Source organism: Borostomias antarcticus (assembly GCF_949987555.1).
Source record: "Borostomias antarcticus genome assembly, chromosome: 23".
NCBI classification, from domain to species: domain Eukaryota; kingdom Metazoa; phylum Chordata; class Actinopteri; order Stomiiformes; family Stomiidae; genus Borostomias; species Borostomias antarcticus.
Window position 1 is genome coordinate 11,792,750 of NC_140256.1, and position 22,500 is coordinate 11,815,249.

Below are 22,500 nucleotides of genomic sequence, written 5' to 3' on the forward strand. Positions count from 1 at the left end.
CGTCCAAATATTTATGGACCTAACTGTATAATGGAAAGTTTGATGGCAACGCGGGGATAAACGAAACTGTCCCTCCTGACACGCTGAAGACGAACTCCAACCTGGAAACAGTCCAGCTTTCAACAGGAAATTAATTCACACAGCTTGAAATGAGTTCTGCTGCACACACATAACAGTGGAAACAAATGAATGTGGCCTTAAAAAGAAACATTCCATGTTCAAAGAACGCTGGATCCTATAGCTCCTAATTATGTGCGTTCTTCTTTCCTCTGTGGACGTGCTCGATGTTTGTATGAGTCATATTTATTTCTGTTCAATTATTTGTTTGCTTAATTGGATCCTTGCATGTTTGATAAAGAACAAAGGAGCATCTAGAGGGAAATATTTTATTCTGTTTGATCCGATGTCTTAATTCTGCTGCTTATTTGGTTCAGGGAATCCACATTTGACAGAACAAATAAACTCTATTTAGGTTAAGCATCATTTTGGATCAAGTTCTGAAAAAAACGAGCACAAGATTGCTGTGCTGGAACCGATGTTGTTCTCACTATCACTCCCTACTGGCAACGATCAGAACAACTCTAAATCAAATGCATGACAAGTATTAAGATTGATTCTCACATAAAAAGTGGGATTGTCCTCTGTTTGCAATCAGAGGTCCTGGATATCACCACCAACAGACTGGCTGATCAGGAGGACTGTTCAGTTATGTCTGAATCCCCGAGTACTTCAACTCAATTTACGTTGCTACCACCTCTCTGATGACTCTGGAGAGTGTGTGTTCCCTACGAGAGTGTGTGTGCCGTCTGCGAGTGTTTGCACAGTATGCTTGCACACATACGCGTCTGCTTTGTGTGTGCAGCACCGTAAATCCAGGCTGATTTTGGCTGTGTGTGACGCCCCTAAGCCCCGCCCCCCACACACACTCCTAGGGTGACCTCTGACCTTGAACCCCTGCCCTGCTGACCCTGCACCTCTGGTGAGGGGTTGACAGTGGGGGGAGAACTATAACTGCTTTGTCTCATTTTCAGACCATGCTTTTGAGAAGGAGCTGGAAGCGATGTAGTAAGGTAATACACAGCATGTGACCCCACCTCCACCTACCTGGTGTACCCTCCCCTGCTTCTCCTGGGTCACGGGTGGAGCTTCGGTGTTACCATCTTTATCAGTTCTCCTCCTTCGGCCTTTCGTTCTCACTCCGCCCGCTTTTATTTTCCACACGCTGCAATATACCGTTCAGTCACACAGAGAGCACACTGGAATATACCGCTTAGTCACACAGAGAGCACACTGGAATATACCGCTCAGTCACACAGAGAGCACACTGGAATATACCGCTCAGTCACACAGAGAGCACACTGGAATGTACCATTCAGTCACACAGAGAGCACACTGGAATGTACCATTCAGTCACACAGAGAGGTATGGGCAGTTACACTTCGGTGCAAAGGCTAACCGTAGTAACTACATTTTTGGTCAAAGGTCAATCAGCCGTTATGTGTCAAAGGTCAAATCAGCCATGATGGTTTTTGGGCATATCAATTACCTCATGAATACATATACAATTAGTGCAATATCCTTATATATCTATAACCTATTTGGCTGGCCAGTTAAAAAATGTTAAAGACCCTTTTCTCAGTTTTACCCTTCGCGTAGTTACTGCCGTTAGCCTTTGTTAAGGCTATTCGTACCGAAATCTTAAGACGACTGCGGCGAGCCAATATAGCAGTGCCCCCCCCCCCTACCCCCCGGCCACTCCCCCCCAACCTGAACCTAGCCTGGCTGAGTCAGGCTCCGAGGGTGGCTGTAGAGGCAGGAGGAAGAGCTAGTGTATAGCAGAGTAGAGGCAGGAGGAAGAGCTAGTGTATAGCAGAGTAGAGGCAGGAGGAAGAGCTAGTGTATAGCAGAGTAGAGGCATGAGGAAGAGCTAGTGTATAGCAGAGTAGAGGCAGGAGGAAGAGCTAGTTTATAGCAGAGTAGAGGCAGGAGGAAGAGCTAGTGTATAGCAGCTGTAGAAGCAGGAGGAAGAGTGTATTGCAGCTGTTGGATGAGAAAATAAAGCATCTGTTGTTTGTTTTTTTAAATCTGCTGTCATTTTCATACTGTCCTGCTCCCTCTGTGAAGGGCAGCGTGATGGAGACAGCGGTCAGCCGCTCCGTGTGTGTGTGTGTGTGTGTATGTGTGCGAGAGAGAGAGAGAGTGATGGAGAAAGCATTCAGTGGCAATGTGTGTGTGGTGGGGGGGCTGCCAGGGCCCTCCACTGTCGGTATGATCCACAGGACTGTGATTGGTGTGTATGGGATAGGAGGGTCTCATGAGGGCCCCCCCCCCGTCTGTCCAAAATCCTTTGAGTTCCCATTCTCCCTGGCCAAGTTGACCCTTGACCTATTGTTTCCCTCCACTATCACACCCGTGTTGGCTTTCTGTGACCTCATCACAGCAGAAGGCATGCTGGTCCGGTCTCCGCTCATTCCTCTCATTGGCTCATGCATGCGGCTCATATCCGGTCGTCATCCAACGGTCTACCTTGATGGTTTACACGCTTGGTGAACTATAAATACAGTATTTACTCTGTAAAGGCCAGTACCAGACAGGGTTGTGCTATATCTCATTGAGCTTGCCGTTTTCCCTCCAACCACAACTCTGGAGGCCTGTAATTTGGGTACAGTAAAACTTTATATGAGTTGTTAAAGAGACACAGAAACATTATTTAAGTGTCTCTGGTTGGAGTTGGCCAGGCCTCTCCCCCAAATCAACCCTTTGAAGCTCCAAACTGGGCCATCCTGCCTGGGACTCGGGAATTAGCTCTGACGCTAACTAGCTACTGTACATCCCTAGTACACACTACTCCTGGGTACTCCTTCACAGCTATTTTTACCCCCCACTGCCATTTAATGAAGCCTCTATAAGTGATGAATAAAAAACAACAAAAAAGTACATGCAAACAATATAGCTATCTCCTCTGTGTAAGTTCAGAGAAGCTAAACACCGTGCTTTTTCAGCATCATCCCAGAGCATGGCTGTGTATCTGTAGCTGAACAGCTCAAACACGCAGGACTTCATATGAGCTCCCTATAATACATGAATTGTTACTTCCGTTGTGGGAATCCTAGCGGTTCTCATCTGAACATCTCTGCTCCGCTTCAGCGTCGCCGTGTTGGTTCCCTCCTAATCCACGTCGTCCATGTTTTTTGACGTGACGAGAGTTAGCAACAAAACAATAACGACGCCTCACAATTGTGCTGGAACAGGAAGTTAGCGCCGCCTTCCGCCGCTAGCGTACAGCGCGTTCACGTGGCGCGTGAGAAAGAGCGGTATCGCTGCTCGGGCGGTCGTATCCCTTGTTGAATGTGTGGAGAGTCGAAAAACTAACAGCCCTGCTCTTCAGATCAAAGCGCTGTACTTGCGCGGCAGGGTTTGTTCAGAGTTTAATGAAATTCCCTCCGAACAAAGGCTATGCTAATCAGGCTCACTAACCAGGCTACGAGACGGAGGGAGATAATTCTGAGATGTGTTTGTTTGACACATAAGTACCCTCCGTCTTTGTTTCTGGGAGCAACAGCGGCGCGCTTTCAGCAGAGGTTAAATAGGCTAGTAAGTGATTAGAAAAGTGCCTGAAAATAAACCAGGGAGGGAATCGTCACTCTGAATTTGTAATACACTCTGCTGTATGCAGCCGAGTTAGTTAGCGTCTATTTACCGCAGCTGTCACACCATCTCAGTCACACGGTCTTAGTCATGAGCACAGAGAGATCATGTGTGTGTGCATGCGTGCGTGTCCTGGTATCCAGTATCCGCAGGTAGAGAAAAAGTCCATCAACTTCTCGTTCCAGCGGTGATCGTCAGGTATGCCTGGAGGGGTCTGCTCTGAGAGCCGAGTGTTCAGATGCTCTGTGTTGTGACTGTGATCGTCTACCTTTGCCTGCATCTCTTTGTGCCGCGTGACGTCTGTGTGTCTATTGTGTCTGCGCCTACCTCCGGTTCAATCCACAGAAGTCTGGTCCACTGTTATTGGTAGACACTATGCAGAGGCTGGAATCATAGCATTTCTGTGTGTGTGTGTGTTTGTTTGTGTGTGTGTGTGTGCGTGGGATCCCCAGCAGCAGAGTACGCGCCTGTCAGACATCCACAGGAAATCTCAGCTGTGGAGAGGCATAGTGAGCATCAGTCTGATCGAAGGTCGCAACCTCCAGCCTATGGATGCCAACGGCTTCAGTGACCCCTACATCAAGTTCAGACTCGGCCATCAGAAGTACAAGAGCAAGGTACCTCACGACCTCCTGGGATTTAACCTTGAGCCTTCCTCTAATCCCATCTAACATCTTCTAATCTTCCTGTTTTACCTACCGAGTGAGCCAGAGATAACATTTGCAATCACATCTCCTGAAGACACACACACACACACTAGGGCTGTAACAATATCACATTTTCAAAATACGATTATTATGGTGAAAAAATATCACGATAGCGATATTATCGAGATGTATATAGCGATCATTGAAAAACAAATAATGCGATCACTTAAAATGCATCTTCAACTTTATTCAACAATGTTTGTTTCTCTTCAAATACATCTGAAATTGCTCTGTATAGACATATTAAAATCAACAGTGCGTATTTCAGGGTTACACCCCCTAACGCAAACACACACACACACACACACACACACACACACACACCAAGGCCTGTGTTCCCTCCATAGACGATACCGAAGACGTTGAACCCTCAGTGGCGGGAGCAGTTTGACTTCCACCTGTATGAGGAGCAAGGGGGCTTCGTCGACATCAGCGTCTGGGACAAGGACGCAGGCAAGAGGGACGACTTCATGGGCAGGTGAATCTTCCTTCCTCCCTCCCTCTCTCTCTCTCTCTCTCTATCTCTCACACACACACACACACACACACACACACAGAGGAAGAGGATAGGGTACACTGTGTGTGTGTGTGTGTGTTTGAGAGTGTGTGTGTGTGTGTGTTTGAGAGTGTGTGCGTGTGCGCGTCTCCCTCCTGTCAAGGCCCCACTGAGTCAGAGAGACAGGAGTCTTAATAGCGCTGAGGGAGAGGAGATTGGAGGAGCTCGTGTTACTCACCTCTCTGGCCGATGTGGCTGCGCGCCTCCCCGGACCCTCGCCTGTAATTGGCTATTTCCTCCTCCACACACGGCCGGCCCCTACATTCTCCACAACGCGGTTCACATCAGCTCCTCTCTAAAGGACCTACTGACCGCTCCATTAAAGGGACATTCCGCTCCGGTGGACCGGTCAGGCCACTCTGTGTTCAGAACCAGGAATCAACCTCCCTTTTGACTATCATCACTTTTTTTTTTTTCTTTGGTTTCTGCACTCCTCTGTGTGTCCACATCCATTTGTGTGTCTCAGTTTGAAACCCTTTTGACAGGTCAAATGATTACTGTGTGTGTGTGTGTGTGTGTGTGTGTGTGTGTGTGTGTGTGTGTGTGTGTGTGTGTGTGTGTGTGTGTGTGTGTGTGTGTGCGTGTGTGTGCGCACGTGTGTTTCAGGTGCACTATTGACCTGTCGGTGCTGAGTAAGGAGCAGACGCACAAGCTGGATCTGGCGTTGGAGGAGGGCGAGGGCTCGCTGGTGCTCCTAGTCACCCTGACCGCCTCCGCCGCCGTCTCCATCTCCGACCTCTCCGTCAACATGCTGGACGACCCCCAGGAGAGACAACAGATCATGCAGAGATATGTGAGTGCGTGCGTCCGTGCGTGTGTGTGTGTGCGTGCATGTGTGTGTCTGTGTGATCTCAGGAGTGTAGACCAGACAAGTGTCAACAGTAAGGACATGTCTTTACTACCCCCACTTGTGGAGATATCAAGCAGCAGGTTTTTCTTCTCTGCCTATAGCGTACTTATTACTCATATAGCCACAAGACAATGTTTACCTGATCTGGAATTTGATGAGTAGACACATTTCACAGACGATCAACTCGGACACTGCGTCCCAGACTCACTTCCTGGTGATGAACCTGACGATGACGCAGCTCTTGACCAACAGCGTGTGACCTGGCCAGCGACTGCTGAGAGAGGAGGGAGAGGGTGAGGGGAGGGGCACAGGGAGGAGAGGAGGAGAGAGAGGGTGAGGAGAGGGGCACAGGGAGGAGAGGAGGAGAGAGAGGAGAGAGAGGGTGAGGGGAGGGGGCACAGGGAGGAGAGAGAGGAGGGAGAAGGGAGAGGACAAGAGCACACGGGCATTGACGGGGTCTATGGAGATTCTCTGCTGTGAATACCGTCTCTCTCTGCTGAGAGGGGCCTACCTCTGTTGTTTATCTGTGTGTGTGTGTGTGTGTGTGTGTGTGTGTGTGTGTGTATGTGAATTCACCATGTGTCTGTGTGTATTTCTGCATGTGTGTGTGTGTGTGTATGGGTGTGTGTATATTAGCATAAAGAACTGCGGCCCCTGTGGAGCCTCGAGGCCCCCCGTGCTGCCGAGGCCCCTCCTCACAGCACAATCCCCTCCACCCAGCCTTTTGTCTTAGCACTGTTAACCCCTGACCGCCTTTAACTCTCAGCCATCCACACACGCACAGACACAAACACACACACACACGCACAAATAGCTACCTCTCAGACAGCCCTGTTAATCTATTTCTCTAGTGTCAGTCCTCGATGCCCTGGCAGTCTGGAGTCCCACTCTCAGGACAGGGCTGCTCCCTCACTCGTCTTCACTATATCATTAAGTATCTCTCAGTAATTGCCCCGTGCTCAAGCAACCTACTTTGTTAGTTTTTAGTGGTGTGTGTTTGATTGCTACTGCACTGTGAACGTTCGTGTCTATATCGTTTTTTTTTGTATGAGAATGCAGATAGTCTGTGTGCGCACGCCTGTGTGTTTGTGTGTGTGTGTTGTGCATGTTTACGTGTGTGTGTGTAAACTGCGCTCTAATTTAAGTTGATAGTCCTGCTGGGCTGCGTGTTTGATCTGCCGGAGAGCGCTCCGCGGGCCAAACGCGGACGCGTGACCTACATACCCGCGCTGGCGCCTCATTGGCTGGCCACGGGACGCCTCTCCGCGGCTGCAGTGGCGTCCGCCCTTCAGAGGGGGGAGCTCTAGGACCGAGACACGCGGGCGTGCTGCGCCTCTCCTCCCACACACACACACACTCTCGCAAAACCAGGCGGGGAGGGCGTGGTGTGTGTGTGTGTGCGTGTGTGTGTAATAGGGAGCGAGAGGTAAGGGGTGAGGGTTGCGCCGGGAAGAGGAGGCGTGTAAAATGAAAAAGAAAAAGCTATTTCACCTTTCACAACTCCGGCCCCCTTTTTTCGCTGGCCGGTTAAAGGAGAGACATTTCCCCCCCCCTCTCTCCCCCTCTGTCTCTCGCCCGCGCTCGTTCTATCTCCCAGCAGCCTCTGCTCCCTGTCATCTGTCACACAGTAGCCGCCCTACAGCCAACGAGGTGGGCGATGGAGGGATGGGGGGATATAGGGAGGGATGGCAGGCTAGGGGGGTGGAGGAGTGGGGGGAGGGAGGGAGGGATGAGGGGGGGGCCAGTGAGGTAGATTTGAAGAGGACTTAAATGTTCTCTCCCTATTTGCATATCCTTTCTACTGTCCGTTGCCCTTATGAGAGAATTTAATAAAGATGTACCTTATCAAGGCTCACAGATAACGGCAAGTGCTGCCACTAATGCCGCACAATACTCCCCTAAGCAGACTAATCTGTCTGTGTGTGTGTGTGTGTGTCTGTCTGTGTGTGCGTGTGTATGTGTGTGTGTGTTGTGTGTTTGCACAGAGGTTGTGTGTGTGTGTGTGTGTGTGTGTGTGTGTGTGTGAGGCTAAGACGACCGTATTCACTGATATTATCTGTGTGGAATCAGCCGTCTAGCAGACAGCCATACAAAGCACCCGGCCCCACTAATCACACGCACACACCTCCCCAACACAGCACCTAGCACCCCCCCCCCTCTCTCTCTCTCTCTCTACCCCCCCACCCCCGTCGGCAGCCCCCCCCGTCCACCCACCAATAAAGTGTTTAGTGAGGGGGGGGGCTTACAAGTGTGACACATTGTCATCACAGCGCTCGGGCTGTTTTTGAAGCACAGATGCCGGCTCCTTGAAGCGTCGAGAACCAGGAGCCGACACAATTAAAATCCGGCCCCGGCCCCCGCCCCCCCCCGGAACATCATTAAAGCGGCGCAGACGTATCAGATGACTTTCAGATGGCTGGCAGAGGTGGGAGGAGGTTAATGGCATGGCACCGGTACGAAGACAACCACCCCCACCCCGCATCCACCTCCCCCTACCCGCGAGGGTCATGTGTGCGCCGGGCTTTCTCCCCTCCACGCTGATCTGGCGGCCATCGAGAAGGAGAGCTGGCGGAGGCGTGCCCTCCTCTCCCAGCTGATCACCTCTCTGTGTGTGTGTGTGTGTGTGTGTGTCTCCATCATGGTCTTGGTTGGGATGGTGGCCTATGTTAGATGGCGACAGGACGGAATGGAGATGCGTGTGTGTGCGTGCGCACGTGTGTGTGTGTGTGTGTGTGTGTGTGTGTGTTTGTGTGTGTGTGTGTGTGTGTGTGTGTGTGTGTGTGCATTACCGTGCTGAGTATGTCTTCCCTTATTTATCTGGCCACCATCTCATAACCTCGCCGCTGAAGCCGGGACTCAACAGCTAGGACTCATCGCCCGGTCGCCTCCCCTCCGTCCGTCCTCCCCTCCTCTGCGCCTCCATCCCTCCATCCTGCCCTCCTCCCCCCCACCCCGCCACCTCCTCCAACAACCTGGGTGGTGCTCCTGTTGTCACCGGGAGGGGAGCAGGCAGGATTGATGCATGCTAATGGGGGAGGAGGACCCGGGCTAATGGCTGCTAATGGGCCCAGAGGAGGAGGAGGAGGAGGGCACGGGGTGGCGGGGTGACCTCTGCTCAAGTGGTGCCACTCCACCCTGCCCCTCCCCACATCCACACCCTGGACACACCCCATAACTCACCCCCTCAATCCACTCGGAGAGGACATGCGCACCGCGGAGAGAGGGGCAACCTTAGAGAGGAGCTGGCCAAGAGAGAGAGAGAGAGAGGTGGGGAGGGGGGGGGGAGGGGGGGGTGCTGATTAGGCGGAGGAGGTGGAGTCGGAGGAGGAAGCTGTTAGCATTCCATTTTTATTATGACATTTCACAGTCATCCGATTTAATGTCCCCCGACCGGATTGTCCGGCTGCCAGCCGGCAGGGATGAAATGTTATTTGGAGCGTTGATAAAAGGTGAGCCGTCTGTGGGATGACAGCGAGTCACCGGGCTTCGCGCGCTGACATTCATTTTCTCCCGACAACAAGAGACCGAATAAGACGTCACGGTGACAAGCTGTCAATCAACGCCGGCCCTGCCATATAGCTAAACCCCCCTCCGCCCGCGTCGCCCCTCCTCCTCTCCCCTTCCCCTCGCCCCCCATCCTGCCCCCCACCCCCCCCCCCCACCCAGGACCAGCAGGGACTATGGATGGGTGGGGTCTAGGGGCTGAACCCAGAGCTCCTCGTCAGCCTGCTAGCTGAGGAAGGGGGTGTCGGCGGTGGAGTAGTGTGTGTGTGTGTGGGGGGGGGGGGGCTGGTGGGGTTGGATGGTGGGAAAATATATTCTACAGCCTTTCATTAAAAAAATAAAGAGGCCTCATCTCCTGGGCTTTTCAATCTCCCTGCCTGTCCATTGAGGCGGCCTGAAAAGGCGGCCGCGCAAATCAGAAATTCCCCTGCTATGGAAAAGTTCCAGCTTCACAAATCAGCCATGTTTTCCTTTTCTCCCTCCCTCTTCCCCTCATTCTTACCCCTTTTAGGCCGTCCCCAATAATCACAAATAACAAGCTGTCGTATCTACAGAGAAATCATGTATTAAACTTATGTGGAGAGGTTTTTTTTCTCTCTCTCCTCCTCCCCTCCTCTCCTCTCATCTTCTTTCTAAGGCTTTTGGACAATAATATCGCTGGAAACAGGCAGACTCTGACAGAGTTTATAATGAATTAAGTCTGTAGCCTAGCCCTGACTCGGAAATTTAAATTATAATTACTCCTCTGGGTATAGAAGGGGTTATTGCCAGAGAGAGAAATAAATTGAAGTGCATTTTCAATGCTTTTAAGACGCGCCAGCACAACTCCATATCCAGCCTCGTTGCAGGTCTCTCGCTCGTATGTTTTTGAGTATGTGTGCGCGTGCGTGCCTGTGTGTGTGTGTGTGTGTGTACTGTATATAGCGCACACATTGACCTGCCCCGCTCTATTCTCTTGCTCTACAGTGTGTGTGTGTGTTGAACAGTGCTCACCAGCTTCTACCGTCCTCTCAGTCTGTGTGGAGCCGCCACCAGACTGGGCCCAGACATGGAGATGAGGCTCTTCATTGAGATCTGGTAAAGGTCACCTCGTAGCAGACTGATGTTGAATGACTGGACTGGACTCGTCACGGAGTGGGGGGGGGGGGCACTACCTGCTACTCTATAGGTACAGATCGGTGTACAGATGATCGCTGTACCCTGCCAAGAGCTGAGGTGTGTGTGTGTGTCTGCTACCAAAATAACCAGTGTCTCTGGGATGGTCTCAGTAACTATGAAATCACTGCCAGTCACGCCCCACTGGGGGTGTCTCTGAGATCCACAATGTCTCTATTATGATTTCAATGTTCTCTCTCTTTCACACACACACACACACAAATAATTGACACTAAAAGGGGCTCTTAACTGTTACTCTCCTCGTCTCCTGACCCCTGACCTCCTGACCCCTCCTCTGCAGAGCCTGCGGAGGTCCTTCCACAACCTGAAGGACGTGGGCGTGGTCCAGGTGAAGGTCATCAGGGCGGAGGGGCTGATGGCAGCCGACGTCACAGGTACAGTTAGTCCCTGCTGCAACCTACACTACCTACTTCTCAGCTCAGATAGAGTGCTACAACCTATGTACAGTACAAGTATGTACTTATGTCAGTTCAGATAGAGCTGGATAATGTCCAGTTGCAGTATCTCCTTCTTTATGATTAGTCATAATGTAGGCCACTTATGAACTATCTTCCATTAAGACAGGGCAAGCACACAAGCCGGCGTGTGAATGCAGTTGAATTGATGAAGTTCTGGGAACGCGTTTTAGTCGACGAGCACCTGGGGGAGTCTTGGAGGTAGTTTTAAGACGGCATTAAAGCAGGACTCACCTCCCCCCCTTCACATTTTTAGAAATGATACACGGTCCTCATTTGAATGTGCTGCAGGAGAGGAACCTCGTTTGAACTACGGGCTCCGAAATATTTCTCTCAGCGCTCCGTATCCTCCTTTCTCCATTAATTCTTGGTCTTAATGAGGTCTACAGTGGACAAGCCCACTTTCTCACCGTGAACATTATCTAGTTTTTATAGAAGTTGGAGAGAGTTACATGTGGAGTTTGGCCTTGTTCAAGGGGAGTAGTAGATTATACACAAAACACACACACACACACACACATTAGCAGATATGGCGTCGGTCGTTCATTTGGAGCTAGCTGATATTAGCGTAGCCGCGGGAGCAGGGGCTAATGGCTGAGTGTTTGTTTTGGGGATGTAAATCCCAGTGCTGCTGCCTGCGCTGTTGACCTCATTGCAGAACGCATCTCTCAGTCTGGATCCGTTACAGATTCTTCTGCCACTTTTTTTCCGGTTGAAAAGTATCTTTGCTTGTTTTTTGTTTTTTTTGTCACCTCCCTCCTGCTTAGGAGGAGTAAAGAAGGAGAGAGTGGTGTGAGGACTAGTAGTCATGCGCTGTAACCGTCATATTTTTATGCCGTTCAAGCGAATGAATGCCACTCACAAACAGGCTCCCTCGCACTTTATTCAAAGCGCCTTGGCTCCACAGAAATACAGCCCTATAGGCATTTTAATTATACACCGAACACCTTCAGTGTCTCGTAATGTCAGCCTCATCGAGCAGTATTGCCTTGTGAAGAGACGGCATTCAGGTTTTCTGTCTTCTCTCTACCAACGGTAATTACAACTTTGCACATAGGATGAAACATTCACATAATACCCCCCGCCATCATTTGAGGTGGTATGACCCATGCACCAGCGTCCCTGTTAGTCCAGCTCTGTTTAATGATCCAGTCCATGACGCCAACTATTGCATTGTGTGTTTGGTGTGTGAGGGTGTGTTTGTGTGGGTCATGAGCTCTAATTTCACACTCCCAATATTGCTTGGCGGCCCCCCACACACAGTGTTTTTCCAGGAGCCCTAGACCCTGAACACACACACACACACACTCACAGCAGGCCAGCCTGAACCACACGGTCAGCACCAAGGTGATAGGGCACAGAAGACAGAGCGGAGGGTCATGAGAGAGAGAGAGGAAGGGGGGGAGGGAGAGGAAGAGGGAGAGAGAGGGAGAACAGATGGCTCTTCACCATTCCTCTCATCTCCATTCCCCTCCTCTCTCTCTCTCTCCCTCTCTCTCTCTCCCCCTCTCTCTCTCTCTCTCTCTCTATCTGTGCTAATTGAGAGGTTTTGGTGAGTGCCTCCTCTCCAGCCCAGCAGAACAAGTGAAAACAGTCTGTAAAACCAACAGTCTCCTTTGTCTGGGCTCTCTTGTCCATGTGAGTACCTCCAATACAGTTTGAGCCATTCAGAGGCACCACACACTCACAGCACATTTCCCAACGTAGGACGCCGGCCTATGCTTGCCGCATCAACGTCCAATCTATGAATATTGGCACTCCATCAATTTTTACAGCACATGTAATTTTGAAGCAAAGCTGAAGCGCACTTACAGGGAGTTCAGGTGGAGGCTGAGAACGTGCACCGAGCAGGAGAACAAGTCATACTAATTGATTATGATGGTATAGAAGCAGGCCGGCATATGGTCCTCTTCATCTATAGACGTCCAATCTTACAGCCGGCCTGCCTGTCCGCGAGGCTCTCTTAATAACATCACCTCAGCTCCACCGTGTTCATTCTGCACGCTTATCTAACGGCGCGCTGAAATGAGTGTGAAGCTCTCCTCCGTGATCCTCGCTGACGGTATGCAGGAGGAAGCCGGGGAGGAACTCTGGTTGACCGTGTACCTGGACAGTCAGAGCGCCGCTCAAAACCCCAGCGTGTAATTGGTCGAGACAGCCGCCTCTGGCGCTCGCCAATAAGGTGAAAGTTCATCTCTACTGACAACCCAGCGCCACGGCGACGGAGCCTGCATATCATTAAACAGGAATATAGTTCCAGGGGTTTTTTGTCCCTCACAAATTATTTTCCATTAATAATTTTTTTGTGATTGGAATTTCATTTGATTAGAGCTTAATTCATGACTGATGTGTAAGTTGTCTGGGTCTTGTGTCTGGTGATATATACTGAGTGATATATACTGTAGAAGTATGAAATATTTTTTTAACAAATAGATTTTTTTAACCCTCATATGAGAATTTGAGATGAAATAGATTATTCTCTTTTTTCAAATCTCTATGAATGCGCTTGTCTCTAGGTAACATAATTTTAAATTAGGACAGTTTATCAATGAATTCACATGACTCAATACCACAATATAAACTCCAAGAAATAACTGTTCCATTTTGTTGCCAAATATATTATTCAGCGTCTAGCTAAAGCTGTGCAGTAGGAAGGTGAGGTATCAATATTAACTTCAAACGCGGCAGATCGATAAGTGCCAGTGTTAGATGTGAGTGGCGACACCTACGGCTCGCCATTGATCATGCTGACATTTATTTAGCACACCCCCAAAATGTCCTGCCCTTGTCATAACATCTGAAGAAACTCCCACCAATCAATGAGACCGTACGCTGCCCGTCACTAAGGCAGGGATTGATGCCCGAGCCAAAATTCCACCTCTTTTTCAACCCTGTTCTTTTTTAGCTCTTTGTTTCATTATTTTAATCTTATTCTGTGTCATGTGGTAGTCATTCTGTTTTTACAGTTTATTCTTGGGGAGTTGGATTCATTATTCTCTGTGACCCAGCTTTAATACGGATGTGCTTGAACAAACAGCAAAATTGTTCCCAGCAGTTTTGATAAAAGTAAAAGATCAAAGCTTGAATTATTTATTGTCATGAATAGCCTACATATTCTGAAGGGGTGACGTGTTGGGGGGGGGGTCAGTCCTTTCAAATTACAAAGGAACAATTACAAGTATATTAGTAGACAAACAGAGAATATATATAGGCGTTGGTTTTGATTAGTGCACTGTGCTTCTCTCTTGAGAAATGTGGAACTCTTATGTTATAACTATTCATTGCATGATTTCCAATTTGTCTCTTTGAACTCTACTTTGTTCTATATTTCCTTTAAAAGTACTCTTATATACGTAAAAAGTATTGTTATGTTAGCAAAATATCATGAGAAAATATTAATTTTGACTTTGACATAATGTTATGGGATCCATTCACATCAAATCTAATAGGCTTATAGGCATAAATAGGCCATAGTCATGTCTCTCCTATGAAGTATTTAGCCCATGTTTATTGCTCTCTAAATGTTCTTAGCTAATAGACAAACATTTTCCAGGAGCTTGCTCGATCGTCTCGTTGAGAGAGGTCAGGGAAAAAAATTTTCAGCCCCCTTTTTCAGCCCTTGAGTGAACTGTTTTTTGCTTCCCTCTGGAATATGTAGGGGTTGCACATTTTGTTGCCTCTGTCTTTGAAATGCGCTATACAAATTGTTTGATTGGATTTGTTTTGAAATAGGCCTACTCTCCATTAACGCCCTTAGTTTGACCCCTTGTATTACCTTTTATCTTTTTTACGTAAACAGGAGAAACAATGTGCTGTTGTTTGTATGTTTCCAGTGTCAGAATCATCACGGTATTGAACTGGCGTCCATGCTCTCCTCTGACCATCTCCTCCATACAACCCACTGGTCTTCCTACTCTGACCATCTCCTCCATACCAACCCACTGGTCTTCCTACTCTGACCATCTCCTCCATACCAACCCACTGGTCTTCCTACCCTGACCATCTCCTCCATACCAACCCACTGGTCTTCCTACTCTGACCATCTCCTCCATACCAACCCACTGGTCTTCCTACTCTGACCATCTCCTCCATACCAACCCACTGGTCTTCCTACTCTGACCATCTCCTCCATACCAACCCACTGGTCTTCCTACTCTGACCATCTCCTCCATACAACCCACTGGGCTTCCTACTCTGACCATCTCCTCCATACCAACCCACTGGTCTTCCTACTCTGACCATCTCCTCCATACAACCCACTGGGCTTCCTACTCTGACCATCTCCTCCATACAACCCACTGGGCTTCCTACTCTGACCATCTCCTCCATACCAACCCACTGGGCTTCCTACCCTTCCACTCACTCCTGCACTCTCTCTATCTCTCCTCAACTTCCCCAACCTACCCTCACTCTGCCGGGCCATCCCTGAAAGGTCTTTCCTCTCCTTTTTCATCTCTCTCTCTCTCTCTCTCTCTCTCCTCCGTGGTGATGGGGCCCAGGGACGTGGTTGCGGTAGTGCTTATCTGCGGCTCGTCTTGGCCGCGGGATGCTCGTTGCAGGGCAGTGATACAGCAGCTGGGGAGAAACCAACCTATCACAACCTCACACTGGTGATAAACGGCGGATGGAGCTGTCGCGTGTTCCAGAATGGGGAGCACTGGGCACACACACACACACACACACACACACACACACACACACACACACACACACACACACACTTGGGCTGGTCGTAGGTGTAATTCCCAGGCTCCCTCCTGGCTGTTTCTCTCCTGTCCTGCTTGGTTTTATCAGGTAGAACGCTCCTGTCTTTTCCCTAGGCCAGACTCACTGGATCACAGTAAATAAGAGAGAGAGAGAGAGAGAGAGAGAGAGCTGGGGCTTGATAGTGGTAATATGTCTCCTTTTTTATCTGAATCTCTCTCTCTCCCTCTATCTCTGTCTCCCTCCCCCCCTCCCTCCCTCTGTCCACCCCTTGCAGGGAAGAGTGACCCCTTCTGTGTGGTGGAACTGAGTAATGACCGCCTGCAGACTCATACCGTCTACAAGAACCTCAACCCCGACTGGAACAAGGTCTTCACCTTGTGAGTGCCGTGTCGGCCCAGCGCTGTTTAACCAGTGTCTTCATACTGTCCCATGAGTCTGTGCTGTGTGTTCCTCAGATAGACACAAACACATTTACAAACTACATGTTCTTCATTACTTCCTCATAGTTGCATTGGCATTATTCCTCTTTGATACTGTAAAATAGTGTTTATGCTAAAACATTCGCTATATTGCTACATCATTTCGCCGTTTTATATTCACTGCAGTGTAAAATGTTTAGTATTTCTAATTCAGTATTAGGGTTGCGACTGAAATATTAATTGGTGTTATCCCTTAATATATAATTTATTGTAAAATATTATGGTGTGATTCATGTTATGTATTATTAATACATGTTATTCAATGCTTAAATTGGCTAATTTATTTGGCAGTGTTAAAAGTAACATTAAGGAACATACATTACACAAAAACTACACCAATTGAAATAGGAGAATTTTTTTCATTCCAAAATGAAAGTTTCATCATTTTCTACAGATATAAATACCTTTTTGATTGGCGTGCTGCGGTTTTAATTGGTTTTTATACGGGACCATATGCATACTTTCATACATCAAATACATATATTTATTTCCAGAGAATACACTGGTGAATTCACACAGAACGCTGGGTAATTTAGTCGTCCTTCCAGCGCGTCGCTCCCCATAACCTCTTTTCTTTTCATCAGCCGTCTCCACACTAGCCTACTTTTCAAAAGATGACATTTCAGAGGAGTTGCCCCGTCTGTTCCACAACTATCACATATGCAATGTATTGAAGTGCAAAGGTCACGATAGAAAGACGCCGGTTTTGTGGTTTCGTGAGACGCGCGCGTGTGTGTGTGAGAGATGTGTGTGCTTGAAGCGTTTCCCTGTGCGGTGTGTGCTGTGTTTGTGGGGCGCAGTAACGTGAAGGACATCCACTCGGTCCTGGAAGTCACCGTGTACGACGAGGACCGGGACCGGAGCGCCGACTTCCTGGGCAAGGTGGCCATCCCACTACTGAACGTGAGTCACCACTCCCTCTCTCTCTCTCTCTCTCTCTCTCTCTCTTCTCTCTCTCTCTCTCTCTCCCTCTCTCTCTCTCTCTCTGTCTCTCTCTCTCTCTCTCTGCTCTCCTCCTCCCGGGAGACCAGAGGAATAAAAGGGAAACAGGAAAGAAAGAAAAATGATATACGCTGCACAAGATAAAAAACACAAAGTTATTTTTGTAGCTCTGTGTATGAGACTTGTTATTTCTGTTTTATAGAGACGCGAGAGAGAGAACATGAGAGAGCCAGATGGAGCCAGATAGAGTGAAATACTGTACACAATAACGCATGGAGAAAAACAGAATGAGAGAAAGAGAAGAGGGACAGGATGAAGACGGAACGATAGAGAGATAGAAAGTAAAGGAATAAAACACGTTTTTAAGGCACCCATGCAGCGTGCGTGCGCGTGTGCGTTTTGTGCATGTGTGTGTGTGTGTGTGTGCGTGTGTGATTCCCCAGGACAGTTAATTTCTCCCTGACAGACAGACAGAGCTGCAGTTGTAATGAGCAGGTACTTGTCAGCGCAGCCACAGTTGTTTTGGGTTCCCTGTCAGCCACGGCAGCAGCTGGGGTTCAGAGGTGCCCCTCAGAGGGTATTCAGCAGGGTATTGCCAGACAGACGCCTGTCATGTCCCTCTCCCGCAGATCCAAAATGGAGAACGCAAAGCCTACGCCTTGAAAAGCAAGGAACTGACAGGGCCAACAAAAGGGGTCATCTTCCTCGAAATAGACGTGGTTTTTAATGCTGTAAGTCTCCCTCTCTTCGTTCTTTTTTGAATTCTCCTCCCCCCTTTTTTAGCCCTCCCTCCCCGCGTCGCCCCTCCTCTACTCCTGCTCTGTCATCTTCATTCTGTTCACCCCCCCCTCCCGTTCCCCTCATCCCGTCCTCCCTCATCCCTTATCCCTCGCCCTCGTTTTCGCTTTAATTATCGAAGACTCCCGCTCAGCAGCCTTTGTTCGCCCGTCCGTTGTCGCCGTGTGTGTCCCGGCGGCCATCTTAGAGCCGTGCGTGAGCGAGAGCCTCTGACACCGACATGCGCTGCCAACACATACTGTACACACACACACATGCACACACACACACACACACACATGGCGTCGTTCAGATCCGTCTACGAAACTAGCATATCCAGTACAACCAGGAGATAATATACTGTATATCATTATGTAATTATATAATATTAACTACTCATTGTCAATCCTTTTGTCAATGTAGTAAGCTTGTGCAGATCCCCGGAGGGGCGTGTGTTGATGTGTGTGTGTGTATGTGCGCGCGTGTGTGTGTGTGATCCGCAACCCAGGTGAAGGCGGGGCTCGGGACCTTGACTCCCATCGAGCAGAAGTACATTGAGGACGAGCCCAGAGTATCTAAACAGGTAGGTTAAGAACGGAACGCCTGGTAGAACTAAGACAAGCACGTGGCCACACACACACACACACATACACGGGCACCGCACCAATCGAATGCAAACGGAGAGCGGGCCCCGCTACGTCCGTCCAGTTCTCCGTCAACATGAGGCGTTTATCTCACCGGGTTCCTCCGTGCTCCTCCCCGCTGGCATGTGTTCCACAGACACCCAACATGTGCGGAGCGCCGTCCGACGGGCCGGGCTAGGGAAGAGCGAGGAAGAGAGAGGAACGTCTCTCTCTCTCTCTCTCTTTTCCCTCTCTTCCTCATCCCCCCTTCTTCCCTTCTCTCTCTCTCTCTCTTTCTCCCCCCTCCTGTCCTCCACCCCCCGAGCGTTGAATAGAAATGTCAAGCTGTCAGCTCTCGGGGTGCATAAGTAGATTGGCCGTCCTTAGTTGGCCCTGGGTGCCACTGCTGCAGCGCTGCGCTTCATTGTCACGCCGCTCAATGTGGCGTCCCCCACAAAGGCCTGAATCGCGGGGGCCGGCCCGCATCAGACGTGTCACATGAACGCCGTTCGGGCCCGAGCAGTCAGCACAACTCCCCCCCCACCCCCTCTCTCTTCTCTCTCTCTTCTGTCTCACCCTCTCGGTGCCAAAAGATGCCCACTCGTCACTCGCCCCCCCCCCCCCGAGTGCGGGCTGATCTCTCTTTTTTCATCTCCCTTTCACCTCTGACTCGCGGTGATGCCCCGTGTCAGTGTCTCTCAATGATGATGTCACCGCCGGCTTTTGGAGAGGTTGTCCCGCGCGGGCTCTTTTGTGTATGGTACTCCCCCCCAACCCCTGCTGGGGGTCCGCTCTCTGCCCTGGGCACGCACACACACACACACACACACACACCAGAATGCAGGAATCATTTGAAAGGCGTCTAAAAGCTCAATGTGAAGCGCTCGGAGCTGTACTGTACTTGACGAGGCTTCTGTGGCAATACGGCCTCTGTCACAGTTATTATCCCAGTTATTCTCACTTTATTAATGAAACAGCAGGACTTGATGAACCACAGCGGAGAGAGAGAGAGAGAGAGGGTAGAGAGAGAGAGAGAGATATCGCGGCATCATCTGAGTTCTGTTAGCTGAGGCGGAGCCGGATGATCAAAGGGTGGCCTTGCGACAGCCGTCGAGGGAGGAGGAAGCGGGCAAATCCCCGCTTCGTGATTGGTCCTCGGGGCGCGCGTGTCCCCTGGAGGACACCGCCAGTCGTCGTCACTTCAGAGCTCCCTAAACACCCTCTACACGATGAATCAGACACAGGCGCTTTACGCAGCTAGCCTCTAAACTCCCACAATCCTCTTTAAAGGCGGCAGAGAGACGCTCCCTCCTCAGGGGGGTGTACCTCTTTAGAGTGACCTGATTGGCTGTGTTTTTCAGGCTGGCAGTGTGTGTGTGTGTGTGTGTGTGTGTGTGTGTGTGTGTGTGTGCGTGTGTGTGTGCGTGCGTGCGTGCGTGCGTGCGTGTCTGTTAAGGAATCCGTAAACAACAGTGGGAGTGGGGTGCTTCTCTCCTCTCCGGGCAGAAAAGTGGACTGCTTTGGGAGGTGGAAACGCAGGTCGCAGTATCTCTGATATGATACTTCCTGTGTGGAGGAAGAGCTTTAAAGGGATTGCCGATTATGAGAACTGTGTTCAATGCTTCGCATTTTTTGGCATAAAGACTGTAAATGACCTGGCACTGAACCGCCGTCCCGACTCGCAAGCGATTTTGCAAAAACTTTATCAAATGTGCCAGTCCACCAGAATGAGAAAGTTAAAGAGGTCCTGTGTCTCACTTTCAGGGTGCTCTCTTGAATAAATATTAGCCCCAGGCTGCCCACAATAACCGGTAGCCGTCATTGAGTCTAGAATCTACCGGGGATTTGATAGTTATTGTCTATTTCCTGTTCTCTCCCCCCCGTGTCCTCCTGCCCCCTCGTCTGCCTCCTCCAGCTGCTGTTGCAGAACTTCAACAGGGTGAGGCGCTGCATCGTGTTCCTCATCAACGCCGGCTGCTACATCAACAGCTGTTTGGAATGGGACTCACCCCAGAGGAGCATCTGCGCCTTCCTGGTAACTAGAAGCTGCTCTGATACTGTACTTTACACTGTTGCACAAGGTTCAGCGTGTACGCCACATCTGGACCGCGGACGCGCCGTCAAAATGATAAGCTGCTTCTGAAGTTCGCATAAATGTCACGCTTGTCAGGCGGTCTCTCTCTCTTTCTCTCTCTGTTCCCCCTCCCTCCCTCTCTCTCTCTCTCTCTGTCTCTGTGATGATGACACGTGTAGCAGTCCTGCTCTCTCTGTCACCTGTTCCTGGTATTAAAAGGTGACGTGTAATTGGCCCATGGAGCGGCCAGTTAAAGGACAACCCCCCCCTCCTCCATAGCCTGTGTGTGGCTGGTGCTACGCTAGACTCCTACCTGACAGAGGGTTAATCCTGTCTGCTGGGCTGATTTAAGCAGCTCCCAGACCTGTCTGTTCTGTTCCAGCAGCTCTTCTCCAGGGGCACTAAGTGTTCCCCATATCCACCATTAGCATTTGCTGTCTGACATATTTTAATTTCTGTGGAAGCTAAGGTGTGCGTGTGCGTGTGTGTGTGTGTGTGTGTGTGTGCGTGTGTGTGTGTGTGTGCGTGCGTGTGTGCGTTTGTGCATTCAAGTTTCAAGTTTATCATCATATACTTGATAAAAATGCAAACATCATTACCAGTAATGAAATTCTTAGCCTCAGAGCCAACAAAGCGGACATAGAATATAATTAAAATAAAACAGTATTTGAATATTAATTATGAAAATCTAAGATGCAAAGAAGCAGTGTAGTATAAATAGAATAAAAGTATGAGTACCTAAAGAAAAATAAAATGTAATAAAAAGAATATCAGGTTTACAATGCAATACTGAATTAAAGGAAAGTTACTAGTGGTAACAATGTAAACAGTAGTTTTTCTTAAAGTGTGTGTGGTGTGTAGTTTTTCTTAAAGTGTGTGTGGTGTGTAGTTTTTCTTAAAGTGTGTGTGGTGTGTGTGTACGAGTCAGTGTGAGCAGTGCAGTGAGGGCTTGCAGATGAAGACCTGCTGGTTCTGGTTCTGGTTCTGGTTCTGGTTCTGGTTCTGGTTCTGGTTCTGGTTCTGGTTCTGGTTCTGGTTCTGGTCCTGCCAGGCGGTAGGAGCGTGTTAACGTCTGGGGCTGGGATGTGTGTGTGGGTCACCGTGCCTAAACTGGTGGAACAAGGTATTGATCAGTTAACATTTCATTCCGCTCCGCCTAGAGCGTGTTCTGGTGAGAGCGCGTGTCTTATCTAACAAAAATGAAAATGTCAGACAAAAATGTCAAGAGAGTCTTTGAAAAAAAACAAGGTTGTTTCAGGATGTTCAGTCGCCATTTTGAAAGGAGGAGAGGGGCCTTTGTAGAACCAAAGACCAGCTGATGCCTCCTACCACTCTGACAGAATAGAACAGTTATTACTGAGGCAGAACAGACACATGGTCACGCGGTTCTGCTTCCAGACGCTATTCACATACTGTAGGTCCTGTAGGCGTTGAAATGAATACTGAACCGCTGGAACAACAACAAGGGTGCACCTTCTAAACCTGCTCTCCTGCCCCCCCGTTACGTAAGCACTCAGATCATAAAGTGCCTTAACTTTTTAAATCGTCTTCACAGGAGGGTGAGATGTGGTTTATCTCTCTTCTTCTCTCCCTCCCTCTCTCTCTCTTTCTCTCTCTCTGTCGTTCTCTCCCTCTCTTTCTCTCTTTTTCCTCTTTCTCCCTTTACATTACATCATTACATTACAGTCATTTAGCTGACGCTTTTATCCAAAGCGACTTAGAATAATCTTTCTCTCTCTCTCTCTCTCTCTCTCTCTCTCTCTCTCTCTGTCCCCCTGGTGTCACTGGCTGAATGGCTCAGCTCATAAGTGGGTAGTACTGTAAGAGACTGCACTTAACCACAGGCGTACAGGCCCTCGCCTCCACACAGGTACTCCCCCCCCCCCCCCTCCCTCCCTCTCTCCCTCCACCCACCTCCCTCCCTCCTTCCTCCCTCCTTCCTCCTTCCTCCCTCGCTTTGAGAGGCCTCTTAATCACTTCACTCATCTCTTTAAGTGGTTTT

The 22,500-nt window shown here is 49.4% G+C and overlaps 1 protein-coding gene across 3 annotated transcripts in view; it reads left to right on the forward strand.

The window, feature by feature from the left end:
* The window catches only part of mctp1a (multiple C2 domains, transmembrane 1a), a gene marked incomplete at both ends in the record, with an annotated part of 149,124 nt that overhangs the window by 86,860 nt on the left and 39,764 nt on the right, over positions 1–22,500 (forward strand). For 2 of the 3 annotated variants that reach the window (XM_084456773.1, XM_084456774.1), the window contains 10 exons: positions 1,032–1,070; positions 4,101–4,265; positions 4,703–4,833; positions 5,518–5,704; positions 10,722–10,815; positions 15,878–15,980; positions 16,883–16,985; positions 17,654–17,755; positions 18,310–18,384; positions 20,340–20,459. In XM_084456773.1, the coding sequence (XP_084312899.1) occupies positions 1,032–1,070; positions 4,101–4,265; positions 4,703–4,833; positions 5,518–5,704; positions 10,722–10,815; positions 15,878–15,980; positions 16,883–16,985; positions 17,654–17,755; positions 18,310–18,384; positions 20,340–20,459 (1,119 nt within the window). The remainder of the gene's footprint in view (positions 1–1,031; positions 1,071–4,100; positions 4,266–4,702; positions 4,834–5,517; positions 5,705–10,721; positions 10,816–15,877; positions 15,981–16,882; positions 16,986–17,653; positions 17,756–18,309; positions 18,385–20,339; positions 20,460–22,500) is intronic. The other variant, XM_084456775.1, reaches the window with a different exon arrangement.